The sequence below is a fragment of the Podarcis muralis genome, chromosome 10, assembly GCF_964188315.1.
Source record: "Podarcis muralis chromosome 10, rPodMur119.hap1.1, whole genome shotgun sequence".
Classification (NCBI taxonomy): Eukaryota; Metazoa; Chordata; class Lepidosauria; order Squamata; family Lacertidae; genus Podarcis; species Podarcis muralis.
In genome coordinates, this window is record NC_135664.1 from 38323798 (window position 1) to 38340608 (window position 16811).

A 16811-nucleotide genomic window follows, 5' to 3' on the forward strand; every position below is an offset into this window, starting at 1 on the left:
AGTAAAGAAATAGCTTTTAATGTTGCTTTCTGTAACTAACCGATTTAATAATCACTGGAAGAGCAATTAGAATTTCTTGTTGCTGTTTTGCTATTTTTAATTCATGTGATTTAAGTATTCAGCACATGTGCTTGGCACTAAAATAACGCAAATCAAATGCAAACAGTAGCTTTTTAATGAGCCAGTGTTTGCTCATTATTATTTTTTAAAAAGCATAAAATTAAAGTGCTATAAACTGAAGTCATAAAATAAAAAAGTAAAGTATGAAGTAGACATTAAAATGCAGATATCTGCTAGATAAGGGCAGAAGGATTTCTTACAGCTCTGCATTCCTTTGTAGAAAAATCTTGAAATACGCTTTGAGTAATTGGAGTGTAAACATTTCATGTGGAAGTCTGACTTTTATTACTCTCCAAGATAAAGTTCCTGGTATATTAAAATAGATTTTATTTCTGGGTTTCAGAAGGCTTAGGTGCTTGGTAGCACTATAAAAAACTGTGGGGACTTACTTCTGTTACTGGGCTAGCTTTCAAGAACTTTTGCTTGTCTTCCTCAGGTCAGAGAAGAGCACTCTCTCACAGCTTTCTGACCTGAAACTCCCCCAAAGGTCATCACAAAGATCAGAAAAAGAAGAAAAAATTTCAGAAGAATGGTATGTTCAGTTTATCATACTTCCACTTTTAATGGCAACTGTATTTATCAGGACTTGCTCATTTAGGTGAAAGCTGTGTTAGTGGCTGTCACAGCTAATCTGAAACATTTGTGCTGGTGTGTCCGGTAACTTTGTACACCATCCTTGGATCATGATGGACACCATGTTAGATTTTCTGAGACTGAATCAGCATAAGTGATGGTAATAAGAACATAATGTGCAGTTGTTGGCAATGAGAATGGTTTTATTGAATCAAGTTTGTCCATAGTAATACATTTATGAAATATGGTTTGTGTATCCCCGAGATCAGTTGCCCGTTCAGCAGCCAGTGTTGAATGTAATCTTGAGCAATTATGCACACACTTTTCTTAATTTTAGTGGGCTAACGTTATTGGAACCATATAGAGGTCTACAACCCATGCCAAGGTCTCCACATATACTTTATTTGTAATATGTGCTTTGCTATTGTATTATAGAGAATCCAAACAGCCCTGCATGTGGTATACACATGTAATTCAACATTTTAGGTCCATCCCCTTCTCACGTGTCCTTTGCTGTCCCTGAATTCACCCCTCAGTGTCAAAATGGCCTCAAAGACCAATATTCAATGTGATGTGAGGTCTGCACTGTGATGTGAGGAAAACTGACAACTCTTCTGGGTATGCACAGGAGTGGCTTTCCGTGTACCTTCCTGTATATTCAGTAAATGCATATTTCTTGTTGTCTGATGACTAAAAATCACCTTTCTTTTAGGGGTTTTAAAGACATTTCTACTGCACAGTTGATGCTAAAAAGAGCACATAAAATGAAAGCAAAGAAATCTAATAAGCTTGGTAAGTAAACATTCCTGATGAACTATGTGATAGAAGTTACATGTCATAAATAAATCTGGTCTATTGATCTACATCTGGAAAGAGGCCCTCACCTCTTAAAAGCATTGAAGTGTATTGAAAGGTTGACACACCCAAAACTGATTGATGTTCATGGGATTGCTACTTAAGTATCATTGATTTCAAAATAGCTTGCACTTCTATGCACTTATGTGTCATAGAATTATTTTGATTTTATCAGCCTTAATTTTGTTTATAATGTAGACATTCATTTCATATCATCTGGAAATATATGTGGACAATGGTTGCTCTAGATTGTTTATTTAATAAGACAATTCTCAATTTTGTGATTTTTTTAGAAAACAATTTGAAAACATTGAAATGCCAGTAATGTTGACTTCTAATTTCAAGTTATCAATGATGCCACTTTGATATTTTGAATGCTATTTGAAACTCCCTTGCAGATGTTTTGATGTATCATCAGTGTTGAATTTTGTGTGGCAAAATCAAGTATGCCTTTAAGAAATGCAATTTAAAATCTTAAGCATGTGCCTGTGACAAAGGAAAAGAAAATGGAGAGAGCCCCCAAAGAGTACATGCAAGTCCAGGGATTCTCATGGCCTCCCACCCTGTTCTATCAAAATATCCAGAATATCTGGTGTCCAGCTGAATTTTTCACATACATACATCTTGGTGGCCTACGTATCATTTGTAATTAATGGAACCCATTAGAGTGTATCATCTTTTCTCCATATGTGGTCTGCTTTATGTTACTTATGATTAATCCATTCCTAAATGGTTGTTTCTTAAAGCATATCAAAGTCTGCTGTCCTGTCTTTTGTTGTATATAAAGGACTTCTTGATGTTCTAATATTAACAAGGTTGGGGAAATGAGTGTTTGTACATTTGCTTTCTAAAAAGTGTTAATTTCACAACTAACTGAGAATATAATCTGTATATAAACAGAGGGCTGATCTGGTATAATGGTTAAGAGCAACAGCATTCCTGACAGATGCCAAGTTCCCAAGAGATGCATGTGCATTAAGATAAACGCATGTGCAATACATATAATACACAGAGTTTTCCCATTGCTAGTAAAGGGTTGAGTAACAGCTCCACCAGGTGGTCAAAGGCTGGGTGAAATTGAGGGAATTAGGCAGCTCCCACAATTCAGTTTGCTCCTGCCTTCATCAAAGAAGTCAGCTCCTTCTCTTTTTCTCCTCAGGCTAGTTTTTTGCCTGTTTTCCCCTCCATTTCCCCCCTCTCTGTCTCTGATTGCTCTGGTAATTTTTCACTTTGCCTTTTAGTGACCCTATTTCTTCCTTAGTGCAGCTTTGCAGTCCTTTTCCCCCCTCAGCTCTCTCCAGTCCACCACCACCCTTTTCCTTATTGGAAATTTTCCCACCTGTTTTCTTTTCCTGTTTACTCTGTTCTTTCTATTAAAAGAAAGAAAGAAAAATAAAAAATAAAAAGCCATTCCCTCTCCCTTCTGTTGTCTCCTCTCCTTCCCTCCCCATATTCTGGCTATTTTGGAATCAGAGGGTGGATAGTGGCAGGAAGCCTTCTCTTAGCTTCTTTGGTAAGAAGCCTTTTAAGCTGCCTCACATCCACCTTCTTACCAGGCATGTGTGTTGTACACTGCTTCAGTGCCTGTAGCCTTTGTACCAGGAGGGGATGGCATCCAACAGCCCTCCTAGTGTGGCCTCTGGCTGTATTGCTATATTGACTTCCCCCATGTTTCTCTCTGCCCGTTGCCCTGGACCATAGACTATGTATTGATAGGCTGCTCAGTAACTCTGCTGTCCATACTCTATGGCTCAAAGCAGCACAATCAGAGAGAAAGGAAAGAGCAGGTGATGACTATTGTCATCTTACTACTCTGATTGTGAGCTTTCCTGGGGCATCTGTAGAAAACAGAATGCTGAACTTAATGGGTCTTTGGATTCATTCAGATTCTTATGCAAATTATAATGTTTGGGTTTGAAGGGACTGCTAAATTCTCCATTTTCTGAAGTCCACCAAATTTGCCTGCCAGTTTAAAGCCCCACAGACCCAAATTATAACTGAATCATACCCCAAGTTTGCTGACATCTGCTATATATTCTCTTTGAAAAGCATTTCTCCATTTCAAGCACAATATGGAGTCGTTGTCTAGGTACATAGTGAGCACTATCCTGAACTCAGATTAGAAAGAAGGCGATCCAGGCTATTTGCATGTTTGTATTCTTTTACGAAGTCTGTCTGTGTTGATGTCTGAAAGTTTGCATGAAGGGAAATTAGGTTCTGGCAAGTACCCAAGTCTTGTGGCTTTTATCAAAAGGAAGGACTCAGAATTAGCTTTCGATATATGCTGTGCTGTAGTGTAGAGAACTGGTGTCTGAGTACTTTGCTGGACCAGTGCTGTCAGGTAATGGATCAGAGGGCTGTTCTGCTTTAATCCATTACAGTTATGAATGTTTATTCAAGCAGTTAAATAAGTTGTGGCCACAGTTTAACCATACCAAATGTGTGCTGTGATTTATTCATCTACTGTGTCCACACCAACTACTTTTCTCTAATATGAGATAATCAGAAAAGTGTGGGCATGATACTGGAACACTTTGCAGCCAAGGAGAACTGGCAGAACGTCAAAAGATTTCCAAGTGTGGAGAATGCACAGTCTTAATTAAGCAGTAGTCCACAATGTATCACTTTGGTTTTAAACACCCATGGTCACAAAGTGTTATTTGCCATGTCTTGACAAGATAGGAACTGTGTTCCTCATTATACTTTGATTCTTGAAGATGCAGTATTTATCCTCTTAAGCCTGTAATCCTAATCCCTGGCTGGCAGTGGCTGGGCATGATGGAGTAGCACAGTAATCATTGCATCCACAACCCCATCACTCACACCACTCAGAGTGGAACATGGGGATTTTAAAAAGCCCCTTTCCTGCACCAGCACTCAGACTGGTGCTGCAAAGACGCCTAGTTGGAGCCCAGTGCTATCATGTGACTGTAACAAGGCACACTTCATAACTACAGGATCATGTGTGTTACCCTGCTGCATTTTAGGGTTTTCCACTGGCCACTGTCAGTGGAGGGTGGTGAAGCAAGGCTGGGCTGGGCAGAGGAACACTTCCTCTCTATCCAAATGTCCGCCAGCACAGCAATTCACAGATTGGATTGGTCTGTAATTCACAAATACTCTGTCATAGTTCTTCTCCCACACAACACCCCCCCCCCCATTTAAACAAAGTTTAACCACTTAAAGCTTTCACTAAAATCAAACAATATATAAATTTTATCAAGGGCTTGTGTCTCGTTTTACATTACAGTGCTAAGCACTTTTTCTAGAGCCAAGCCAACTTATCTTTAATGGCACATCATCCAAATGATAGGGTTTAACATTCTAGTCTACATCATATGTAATTCCAGTTTCTGTTACCAGTGCATAATATAATAAAATACACATTTGCTCCGTAAGAGTAAACCATAGGAATAAAGGCATAGTTAGAGTAAACCATAGGAATAAAGGTACAGTTCTTCTGATTTCAATTCCCTACAGGTATTGATCGAGTGGAAAGGTCCATACAGTTGGCCCCACACACGTAACTATTGTTCACAAACATGTAGTTCTGAACAATGATGGAGACTTTTCCACACCATCGGGTTTTTTTGTGTGTGAAGGGAGCTTAATATGTTTAAATGGAGACGCATCATAGGCATTATCCAGGTGTCCATGTCCATAGGAGTGTGCTACATGTACAGTGCTGTGTATGAAAATCTCCCATTTCCAGATGATTAATGCTGGCAGATGATTGAAGTATCTGTCACGGATGCGTTAACTGAGATTTCTGCATTGCTGGGGGTTGAACTAGATGACCCTTGGGTCCCTTCCAACTCTACGATTCTATGATATATTTGATAGCACTGATCACCTATTGAGATGGGAGGCAGTAAGTGGAGTCAGCCACCTTCCCCCTGAGTAGCCCACAAGCAGCAGATAGCACTGACCATCTGTTTGATACTTCCCACACTTCAGGTACTGAATTTAGTGGAAGTTTTTTTTCCCTCCCCAAAATGAGAGATGTTGCCATTGTAGCACCTTTTTGTACGGGCAAGGGGATGTAGAATTATGATAAATGTAGGGAAGCCTGTTTTCATCGGGTGGATTTGACAAGTAACACACTTTATGCAACACATTATTTGAAAATATTTATTATAGGTCTTCTTTAAGGTTAGCACCAGATTATAGGATGCTTATAATTTCCAATTTTGAAATAGACACCATTATTCAACATCCTCGGCAGTCTCAACAGGTCGGTCTAGTTACAGAATATGTAGGCTGGGCCTACTCAACAGAAAGTGCAGCTTCCAGCTAGAAGATTCAAATATTATTTTAAATATACAGATTTTAATTGGCATTTTGCTTTACCATGGAAACTGGCCCAGAGAATAATTGGGCCATGGAATAATTGTTTAAGATATGTCACACAAATCAAAGTGATTTCCTTTCTCCTTTCTTTTTAACTCTTTAATGTTAGAAATAGTATATTTTCCCTTGATAATGTAAAACCTACATAGATCTCTCCCCCCCCTTAATAAATGGCTAAAAGGCGAATACTTCTTTTAGGGAATGAGTGAGCAAGATCTGACCTTTTGATTTTAACTTGTTCATGTCGTCTAGACCCAGCTGTGCGCCTGGCGTTGTTCAAAAACAATGAAAATAAACATCCCCCTGTGAAACCACCAAAGAAGGCACAGACTGCAAAAACTGGTTACTTTGAAGGTATGCAAAGGAGTTTCGTTTTATGTTTGACTTTTTTTCTCAGATCTTTCGAAATTATGAAAGTCATTCAGATGTATGGATCAATTTCCTTAAAATACTTCTTTTTAGGTTGACAATGACAAACAGTTTAATTCAGATAATGCAGATCTGCTGTCCACCCCCACCCCCTTGAACACACACACACAGAGAGAGAGAGAGAGAGAGAGAGAGAGAGAGAGAGAGAGAGAGTGCACCCAGGTGGAAATTTTAAACTTCAGTTTCAGAGAGCCTAACAAAGTGATATCTTCATAGAAAATATATTTCCTTTATTTCTTGAATGTTTGGAATCGCAGGAGGCAGGGTGGAATTTAACATCAGCAGCAAGTACACATATGTTATCTGTTAAAAGGGTTGCTAGTTTTGAAAGGGGATGCCCTAGGAAGTGAAACAATTAGAACACTTTTTCATTTTTGTTAAACTGGAATATATCACAGTAGTGAAAATGTATAAGGAATGAGACTACCAAATACATAGTATGTTTCTTGACTGCTTCTTCTCATTTTGACTGAATTATCAGTGTTAAAATAAATCCTGACACAATAAGGAAGAGAAATAATATATACAAAATTGTATCTGGCTACTAGATATGCAAGGGTTTTTTACGGTATTCATAATCAAATGTGGCTAACTTGTTTTGTTATTTTCATATTGCACACATTTGTGTTTCATATTTTTAGGATTTAAATATTCTTCTTTTAGTAACAGATAGAAATTGTAGTGGGGGACATTTAGTACCTGTACTAAAAAGTCCAATGAATGGATCAGACTAAAACTAATTTAACTTAGATTTATAATATGCCAAAATAATTATTTTGAGCTGACATCCAGTTCTTGCCTTGCTTCAAATTTTTCATACTTTAGGTTTTGTAGGATGATAGCAGCAAAACTCAGTAGGAGACTAGAGATTGCTGGGCAGGCATATTTATCCTGAAGAGTTTAAACAGTGTGTGATTTATTTATTTATTTATTTATTTATTTATTTATTTATTTATTGTCTTACATAAATATTGCATTTTTCTCACTTTAAGCTGAAATAAATTTCCAAAGAAGTAATTGAAAATTTGTTTCCTTAAAAGGCTACTCAAAACTTCATGAAAAACTCTTTATTATTGTTTCCCACATATTTCCCCTTATTTTTCAGATTCTGTGCACGTTTATGCCCTGTTGCAAAGCAAGATAGCATGAATTCATTGCTTTGTTTCTTTAAGACAATGCTTGTTTTTTATATTCTAGAAAATAGTATAGTACACAAACTTCTAACTGGGGAATTGACACAACAAGGAAGTATAGAAGCAAATTGTTTCCATAGGTATCTTTCTCTGACAAGGACATAAGAAAGAGATGCAGGTGGTATCAATGGCTTTAAATCCATATAGTTCCTGTGCACGTGCAGACTTTTGAGTATGCAGAAATAGCAATAGAAGTCAATGCAGCAACCTCAATATAAACTCATTATACTGTATGGCACAGTATCCTTTTGTCTGGGAGATGCTCTTACCATGGCCATTTTTTTCACATTGTTATGCAGTTTAGTTCAGCATACTGTATACAGCTTCTTATGGTAAGCAAGCGTCATACACATGAAATGCATTGTTCTTTAATGATGGGGAAATGATGGGGGGAAAGACATCTCTGGTGTTTGTTTGTTTTTAATGTATTTTCCAATTAGTGAATTATGAAACATTTTTATAATAGATAGAAAGGATGCTTGTAACCCAATTTATTGGGTCAATGAGATCCTACTTTAATAATTGTATTGTTTACTGGTCTGATTTACACTAAGCCAAACCATGGCTTATTATGAAAGAGTGAGTGTGTGAGTACTCAGATTCAAAAACATTACTCCTTCACTCCTTCCCAAGTCCTGCTGCTGTCATGCTGCCTGGAGCTAAACCATGGTTTGGCTTAGCATTACGTCTGAACGTAGGCTTGTGGTTTGTCAAACCACATCAAACCACGAGTTGTCATTCTTGGTTATCATTCGTATTTAGCCTGAGGGAGACAAATGATGAGCCTAGGTTTGCTTGTCACTAAGGTGAACTATAGCTGCATTCCAGGAAGCATGGCAGCAGCAGAAGTAGCAGCAATTTTTCCACTGTTCATTCGTTCACAATTCACTATAATTTGGCCTACTTTTAAGTGTAAACTGGCCCATTGTATTCTTTATGCAAAGAAATAGAATTTTCATTTCCAAAGTACTTCTCTTCCTCCTCCTTTTCTTTCAAATGTGAGGTCAGTGGTGGTAACCAGAGATGAGGCCTTTTCCATTGTCTCTCTTTGGAATCCCTGGAGCTGCATCTATATCTTGTTGGTGGCAGATGCAGACTTTTTTATTCACCTAGGCATTCTTGATCAGTGATCTATTTTAATTTTTTTATTTTATTCCTTTAACTTGTATGGAGACCACTGGTTGTTCTGTTTTTTTAGAAGCTGGATATAAGTATTTAAAATAAACGTAATTGTGTTTTAAAAATAAAAAAGCTTATTCTGGATAGGCAAGATTGAAACACAATGGAAGGATCACCTCCTTTATTGTTGGAGAATATATGGAGTATAAAGTAGCAGAAGTGAAGAGAAAAGGTTTTACAACTTTTGTATAGTCCTTTGGGGTCAGTAGCGACCCCATCAGCAAAGAGGGCTAATTTTGGGGGGAATACTTATTCAGTATATAATGTCAATTACATGTATGAGATCCTACTGTTTAACTAATAACTATGTGTATACATATGCATTATATACGTAATCAGACTTTGATGTTGCTGGATATGAAAATGCACCACAACTATGTCATATACTGCATCTTTTTTACATTTGTTAGAATAGGGGAGGATAATCATTGTAATGAGAAGCACATTGCAACCAACAGTTACAGAAATGAATTTTCTGTGAAGATCTACACAAAGAATTTCTGACAAATCCCAGCCGTCTACTGTAACAGCACAGATAGTACTTGAAACAATGCACCAGTGGCTCACTAACAGCTAGAGATAGATGCCAAGTCATACTTTCACAGTCTTGACCTCACATTGATTCAGCTAAAGCTGTTTCAATGTGTATGGTAAGCCAGCAAAACTGCCATATGGGGTGTAGTGCAAAACGTTGTACAGATAATATTAATTATGGGAACGGCATGCTTTTACCATAATACCAGGTTCGTACTGATCTCATATGATGGAACATCGCAGTTTACCATTTCACCAGCACTGTTACTGCCCCATCTGATATTTAGCTCCATTCATTGCCAGTACAAGATCCACAGCTAAACTTGGTATCATTGACGCGTGGGACAAATATACGGTACCTTTAAAGATATATAAGCCACTGGATATTTTATATCTCTCTAAGTGATGTACAGTATAAAACAAAAATATCATAAAAATAAATGTACAATCTAAAATGAATAAAGTAGCAGTATAAAAGCATGCAAAAAGAAAAAAAAGGGGGGAATTTGGGTGATTCAAGTTCACAGACACACATGGGGGGGGAGACACAATCTATTTTTGAATTCCACTTCTGGCCTGGTTTTCAACTGGAACAGTTTTGGTTGCCTTGGTAGACAATCCAAGCTGGGAACTTAAGAGGGGGAATAAGTCCTGGTAGGTTCTCTTGTTCTCATTCAAGACCACTGACCACGATATCCTTCTGGACTGACTGGCAGAGATGTTTTGCAGTGATTCTGGTCTTTTCCCCCAGGAGGTACTGTTGGGGGATTCCTGTTCAGTGTGCCGTATGGTGTCCCTCAAGGATTAATTCTGTCCCCCATGTTGTTCATTGTCTACATGGAACCACTGGGAGAGGTATTCCAAAGATTTGGAGTATATTGTCATCGATATGTAAATGACACACAGTTCTGTTTCTCGTTTCATCTAATATGAAGCAGGCTGTTATGGTTCTGAACCCATGATGGGGTGGTATTGGGCTGGATGAGGACTAACAAATTGAAGCTCACTTCGGATAATGGATGTGCTACCCTGGAGTAGGGATTCAACCTGCCTTAGATGGCTTGAAAAATCAGGTTTGTTGCTCGAGCAAACTCCTGGATTCAGCTTTACATCTGAATTACCGGTTGGTTGGTTGGTTGGTTGGTTGGTTGGTAGGTGGTTGGTAGGTGGGCCAGAAGAGCCTTTACTCAGCTTAGGCTGATATACGAGCTGTTCCAGTTCTTGAGGAAATCAAACCTGGCTTCAGATGAAAAACCATGCTTTATACTCTGAGTTCTGTTGAAGAAAGGAAGGATAAAATGGTAATAAATAAACAAGTTGATGTTTTGGTAGTTGTATGCTATGCAGATATTTTAATCTCTTTTGCTTGCAAATATTTAGCCTCCTGATCAGAAAATATAATCATTGTCCTGGGGGACCACAGTTTGCTTGGTATTCTAAGAATTTCAACATTCGTATTTTCAAAACATCTAACCTGTTAATGACTGCACTGTCTTCCACAGGCAGACTTCTGCTTACATGTGGTTTTTAGGATTACATCTGCAGCAGCACTGCATTGCTCTAACAAAGTTTTTGCTTGTTTGTTTTTGTTTTTCACATCCGAGCTTTTAAGAACAACAGATCTGTCCTGCTGGATCAGACCAAAGGATAGGCTACGTGTCCATTCCCAAACATTTAGCTGACCTTGAATTTAGTTTATTTACTTATACTAGCCTCCTGCCAACTGGCACCCTCCAGATGTTTTGGCCTGCAGCTCCCATCAGCCCCTGGCATCTAGAGAGCACCTGGTTGGCAAAGGATGGCTTATACTGCACTTTCTTGTTAAGACAATCACAGTGCCTTAGGTTCAAGATACAACAGAACAAAATCAAGAGCAAGAAACCCATTTGCTTTGTTTGCAGTTTGACAGCGAAACAGACTCCCTCAGAAGGTGGTGAGCACTCCATCTTTAGAGGTTTTTCAATAGAGCTTGGATGACCATCTGCCAGGCATTTTTTAGCTGTGATTCCAGCACTGCAGGGGGTTGGACAAGTTGACCCTTGGGAACCAATCCAGCTCCAAAATCTACAAGTCTATGATAACTCCTTGGCAAGACATGAGTCTTGCTCTTTAGACAGAAATACCAACAACTGCCCATATTGCCAGTAAGAAGAAGTTACTTAAAAATTAAAGAAGAGTGGAATCCTTAGTACATTTGCACCCAGTGATCTTAAGTACAACAAGATACGGATTGAAGACTTGAAGCAGATCCAAGCTTAGGATTTCTTATAGTGATCTACCCAGGACAGTGGGCATGTAGATCCTAGAACAGGCTTCCTCAACCTTGGCCTCCAGATGTTTTTGGCCTACAACTCCCATCATCCCTAGCTTAGCAGGACCAGTGGTCAGGGATGATGGGAATTGTAGTCTCAAAACAACTGGAGGGCCAAGGTTGAGGAAGCCCATCCTAGAACTTTCTCCAGAAGCTGAAGGTATTAGAGCAGTGGTTCCAGAACTTTTTCCCCACGTGGACCACTTGAAGATTGCTGAGGGTTTTGGAAGACCATTTACTTACTTATTTACTTACTTACTTACTTACTTACTTACTTACTGTTGTAGCAATTGCTTTTTAAAATATTTATATTTTATTGAAAATTTTCAGGAGAGAAATAAAGTGAAAAGGGTAGAGAGAAGTTAAAACAAAATGAAAGAAAAAGGTGCTTGAAACTGGTACGATACAATATATGGGTATCTAGGCATTATGATTGTTCTAATGAGTATAAACTGTTACAGCAGTTGTAATATGTGTGCTGGATGTTATTTTTATTGCTTCTTTTATTTCCTGTATTGTATTTTATAGTATTACAATTTGAATTCCATGGAATATAATTTAAAATCAATATAAGAAATAAAAGAAGCAATAGCAATTCAATTAAAAATCAATACGAATATTTAATGTGGACTCAGACTAGCTGAATGAATCTCTTGGTGGTTTGCAGACCACCATTTGGGAACCCCTGCATTAGACTAGCAAGATAAGAATACTACCAGAAGTCTTGACTTTTTGTTTTGCCTGAACCTTCTGCCTAATGAATGTACATATGATGGCATCTTCTAAATGTAGACCATTGGAATGAGACCATTCGCATGTTTTACTGAATCTCTAAATCAGATGAAAGGAGCTTGTGCCCTTTAAAATATTCTTGGATATTTTGTAACATCTTAAAGGAGCTAGGCCACTGTTTTTAGCATTTTTTCTGTGCTATTTATTTGAGCTAAAGCTTTCTGGGCCTGTGTTAGTGCCAAAGGTCAGCCCTGCAACATGCGAAAGCTCAGATAAACTATCTTATACCTCTAAGGAAGCAAAATCAACCCCCACATGTCTGAGATTAGTACGGTTCGCCCTTTCTTTTCATGAAACAGTTTGAGTTTCTCTTGAATTTAGGGCTCCAGTCTACCTTCTCTCTTTCTAATAACATTGGCTGAGGCTAGAATTCTAAGCACTCTTGTTGGATTTACAATATAAATATCAGTATCTCTGGACTTTTTCAAAGAATGCTATGGTTGATTTTTTAAAATAGGGAAAAAGTATCACTAGTCTAGATTTTACATTATCTTTGGATGTTAGTTTTTTGTTTCATTTTGTATTTTTGGAGAATGTATGAGATGACCCCAGTGACACTTATTCGTGTGATTTGAAAGTAATATTGGTTTTGTGTCTTTTATAAATCAATAAGCATCATTTTATAAAAGTATCATTGGTATCACTTCAAAGAGCAAATAAAGATATTAGGTTGTATCCAACTAAGTTATACTCAGGGAAGACCCATTGAAATCAATGAACCTATGTTAGTTATGTCTGTTAGCTTCAAGTATGTCTGGCATTGGATATTACACATTATGGCTCCTTTCAGCTATTGTTTTCAGACATTAATAACTAGACTTCCTAAACTATTATTTTATCTCCTCCAAAAGCAGAACTTGTTTTTGAATCTTCAAAATCTAATTTTACTTAGAGATGGTTCACAAAATCTATAACATACAATTAGCTACTGGAAACTGCAAGAAATGCATTCTTTGTTGATTCCAGATCTGTGTGCCAAATTGCATGAAACTGGCCATTTATAATATTGCAGTGGCAGCATTTCTATAAGGTTTAAGATCTGTGCCTCGGAATGTGATGAAAAGTGTTTTTAAAGAAACCTTCCAAGACAGAAGGGAATCTTTTACTCAAGAATCACAGTCCTGTAGCTTTGTTTCTTATTATCTAGTGTGAGCTCACACAACAGAGCCCTGCACATTGAAATATTTTCTCATTTTAAGGAATTAATGGCTCTCCACCAGCCCTTTAACATGTAAAATGAGTAGGCTACTTGTGTCCAGTACATCCAAAAAGAGCCAGGATAAAATAAACATAAGGAGTTAGATATCTTGGAAAAAATCTGTCATGGGTTTGGGTTAATCATCTCCAGAAGAAATTCAACTTGATGCCTGAAATGTAAGACTTCTTGGAGAACGCAGCAAAGCCTGAGGCAGTGTTGATCTGAAGGAGTGCTCTCCATGGGTCAGAGCTGCCTTGCTGGCAGAGTGCAAACCCAGTTCACAACAGCAGTGCTCTCAAAAGTTGTAAGACAGCAGGGTCCATACACTGCACACACTGGAGCTTCAGTTACATAGTTGAAGTTGTCTGCTTTCTCATTGTTTAAAACAAAATTTAAAAATAAAATCTGTGCCTGATTTTCTAATCTGGCCGTGAATAATAAATATATATTCAGATAGATATTATTAGAGAATAGAACTGTAGTTTAAGCACCAAGTTCAAAGTGAAGTAATGAAATAGCATCATGGTATGCTAGAGGTAATAGTGTAAAACTATTTTGTGATTTGAGGAAAAAGTTATTTTAATCAGTGCTCTAATACAATGGTTCCCAACCTTTAGGAGTATGAGGACCCATTTTTAACCTCAAAAAATGTTTGTGGAGCCCTACATGCTAATTCTTGTAATTTAAGGCTCTCTGTTTTGGAGTCTCACACATTTGTCTATAAAACAGGTAGTTGTGCCTGGTTGTTTAAAATTTTATGGGACCATTTATTATCTTTACCGGTGATGCAGTTAGTGATCTTAGTACTGCAGTCTTAGGATTACTAGGTTTCTTGCAAAAGCATTTTCATTCTTAAACACTCTCCCACCCCCGCTCTGATCAGGTCGGTGAAGCTTATAGACTCCTGTGTGGTGTTAGGTGCCTGCAGACCTCAATGACCTTTGCACTTCGTTGCTCTCATGGGCAGGATCCACTTTCCCCAAAGAGGGGAGGACAACTAAATGTCTTAGGCTGTGCAGCACCTCCAACCGGCCCATAAGAGAAATGAAGTCATAAGTCATAAAAAGTCTGTTACAGTGTGTCAAGGGTGAAAGTTGGGCAAAAGGTAAATATGGGGAAGAGAAAGGGCTGACCCAAGACTCGCAAAGTACTATAGAGGCTAATGGAAGACCAAGAAGAAAGGGTGACTGCAACAAATATAGGAAGTAGAAGTTGCAGTTTGACTGCACTGAGCCTGCAAAAAACAATGCTAATACAGATGTAGACTGGGAAAGATATCTGCTTAAAAGTCTTGTTGGAAATGGAATGTCTTCCTGTGCAGAAAGATGAGAGAGAGAGAGAGAGAGAGAGAGAGAGAGAGAGAGAGAGAGAGAGAGACGTTATAGTTGGACAATGAATTGTTTGGTTCTTCCTTGTTAGTATTATGATATTTAGCTTTTAAATTCAAAACCAAAATAAATTTGCCTGCTATAGTTCTTTCCTCTGTTACTGGCTAGTGACACAGAAGTACTTCCATGTTTGAGAATAAGGGATGGCACATGCAGCCATTTGCTTTCATATTTACAGGAAAATATAAATTTAGTAGGTCTTATTCTCTCAGCTGTCTACATGGAAATACATCAGAGAAGTCACAGTATTGTTCACATGTACCTTTCTATATTACATTTTCAGATATCAGACTTGGAAAATGCTCCCATACCTCTTATTTTATAATGTGGTACTTGGTTTTCAGGTGCATGAGCAGTATAAAGATGGTACCTCTCATTGTCCCAGGATCGACTTGCAAAATTGTGTCCGGGAGGATTCATAAGATTAGTTAAATCAGATTATCTATCTTAATTATAGTAGCATATCAGTCAAGCTAAGACAAAGACTGCTTTCAGGTGTAGTAATGTCCATTGAGTGAGCGCTTCTATCAGCACTGAAAGCCCAGCATGCATACTTCTGCATTTTGCAATGGCTCCACCATCAAATGCAAGATTGGGCATGCTTACTCAGAAGTAAATCCAGTGTTGCCATTCCACTTGCAGAATGTTTTTTGATCCAGCAGAAGTGCCTACAAGGGAAGGCATTTTTTTGTCAATTTCTAGTGCAGCCCTCCATACCGTTCTATGGTGTTCCAGACAGTTTCCCAATTGTCTGAAGCTTATTTTCAAGTGTGGGGAGGAGACTGTAGCAGAAAGCTTTCTGCCTACTCTTCTCATATACTAGTAGAGGTCTAGTGGATCAAACAGAATGGCAGCATTTGATGTCACCCACTAGGTCCAGTGGAACTTACTCTCTTAATCAGTCGCCTGCAATCCTAAATATACTTAAGCCAGAAGTTGCATTTTAAAAAATGAATCATGCTTTTTTATTTTTCAGTAAACAAGCTGCTATGTTCATTGATAGGAGTGTATGTGGTTTTTCCTGCCACCACAGATCACAATTTTAAAATTTAAACAAACACTGTAGATCAGGCAATACAAAAGATTTGATTTTGATTGTTTTGAATGTACTTCCTTTTTCACCAATTTGTTCCTCATGGTATGAAGTTCAGTGATTTTTCCATACCCCCACACAAAGAATAGATGGAAGGGAAGGAAGAATGTTAAAATATTTTATACTCCATAAGGCAGTCATTTGGAGAAATAAATCGCTGAGTGCTGAAGCATTTCGAATCCTTTTCATCTGACCAGTCGGTGACCTGATAACTATTTCCTGCCCCTAAATAAGGTTGTGACCTAGGTCTTAGAGTGCAAAAGACAGATAATTTTAGTAACAACTTAAATTCAAATAGGTTTGGCTCAGGGGAGAATGTGCAGGGGACAGATGAGGAAGAATAGGGTGTTTGGCAAGAAAGATTGAATAAAGTATTACAATGCTTGGACTTCTTAAATACAAATTCTTAAGTTCTTCTTAAATACAAATACAAATGTCACTGTATTTTTCCTCAGCTCATTCATTGTCTTTCTTCCTACACTCTGCACAGTCTCAGTGAATGAAGAAATGCTTTGATTAGTTATTTTAAGTCCTTTTTTCACACATAAAGGTCAGTTATGGAAACTCCAGCCAGATAACTGAGGGCCAAAGTAGACGGGACATCATTCATGCAGTTAGCAATTCTTTGAATGGTGAGGCACAGGTCCTAATCCAGACCATCATCCTATTGCATGGAATGAGGTTGCTTAACCCCTTTGCTTTACTCTAGTCTGGATTGGAAACCTGTGCCTATTATTTGCATTGGAAGAAAAGCTCCTGTTTGTGGTAATTGTTGTTGTTTAGTCATTTAGTCATG

General features: G+C 38.0%; 1 protein-coding gene across 4 annotated transcripts in view; it reads left to right on the plus strand.

Annotated features, from left to right (window-relative positions):
* LRRIQ1 (leucine rich repeats and IQ motif containing 1) overlaps positions 1 to 16811 on the plus strand; it is a 96617-nt gene that overhangs the window by 50805 nt on the left and 29001 nt on the right. For all 4 annotated transcript variants that reach the window (XM_077934778.1, XM_077934779.1, XM_077934780.1 and 1 more), the window contains 3 exons: positions 557 to 652; positions 1406 to 1485; positions 6151 to 6252. In XM_077934778.1, coding sequence (XP_077790904.1) covers positions 557 to 652; positions 1406 to 1485; positions 6151 to 6252 — 278 coding nt within the window. The remainder of the gene's footprint in view (positions 1 to 556; positions 653 to 1405; positions 1486 to 6150; positions 6253 to 16811) is intronic.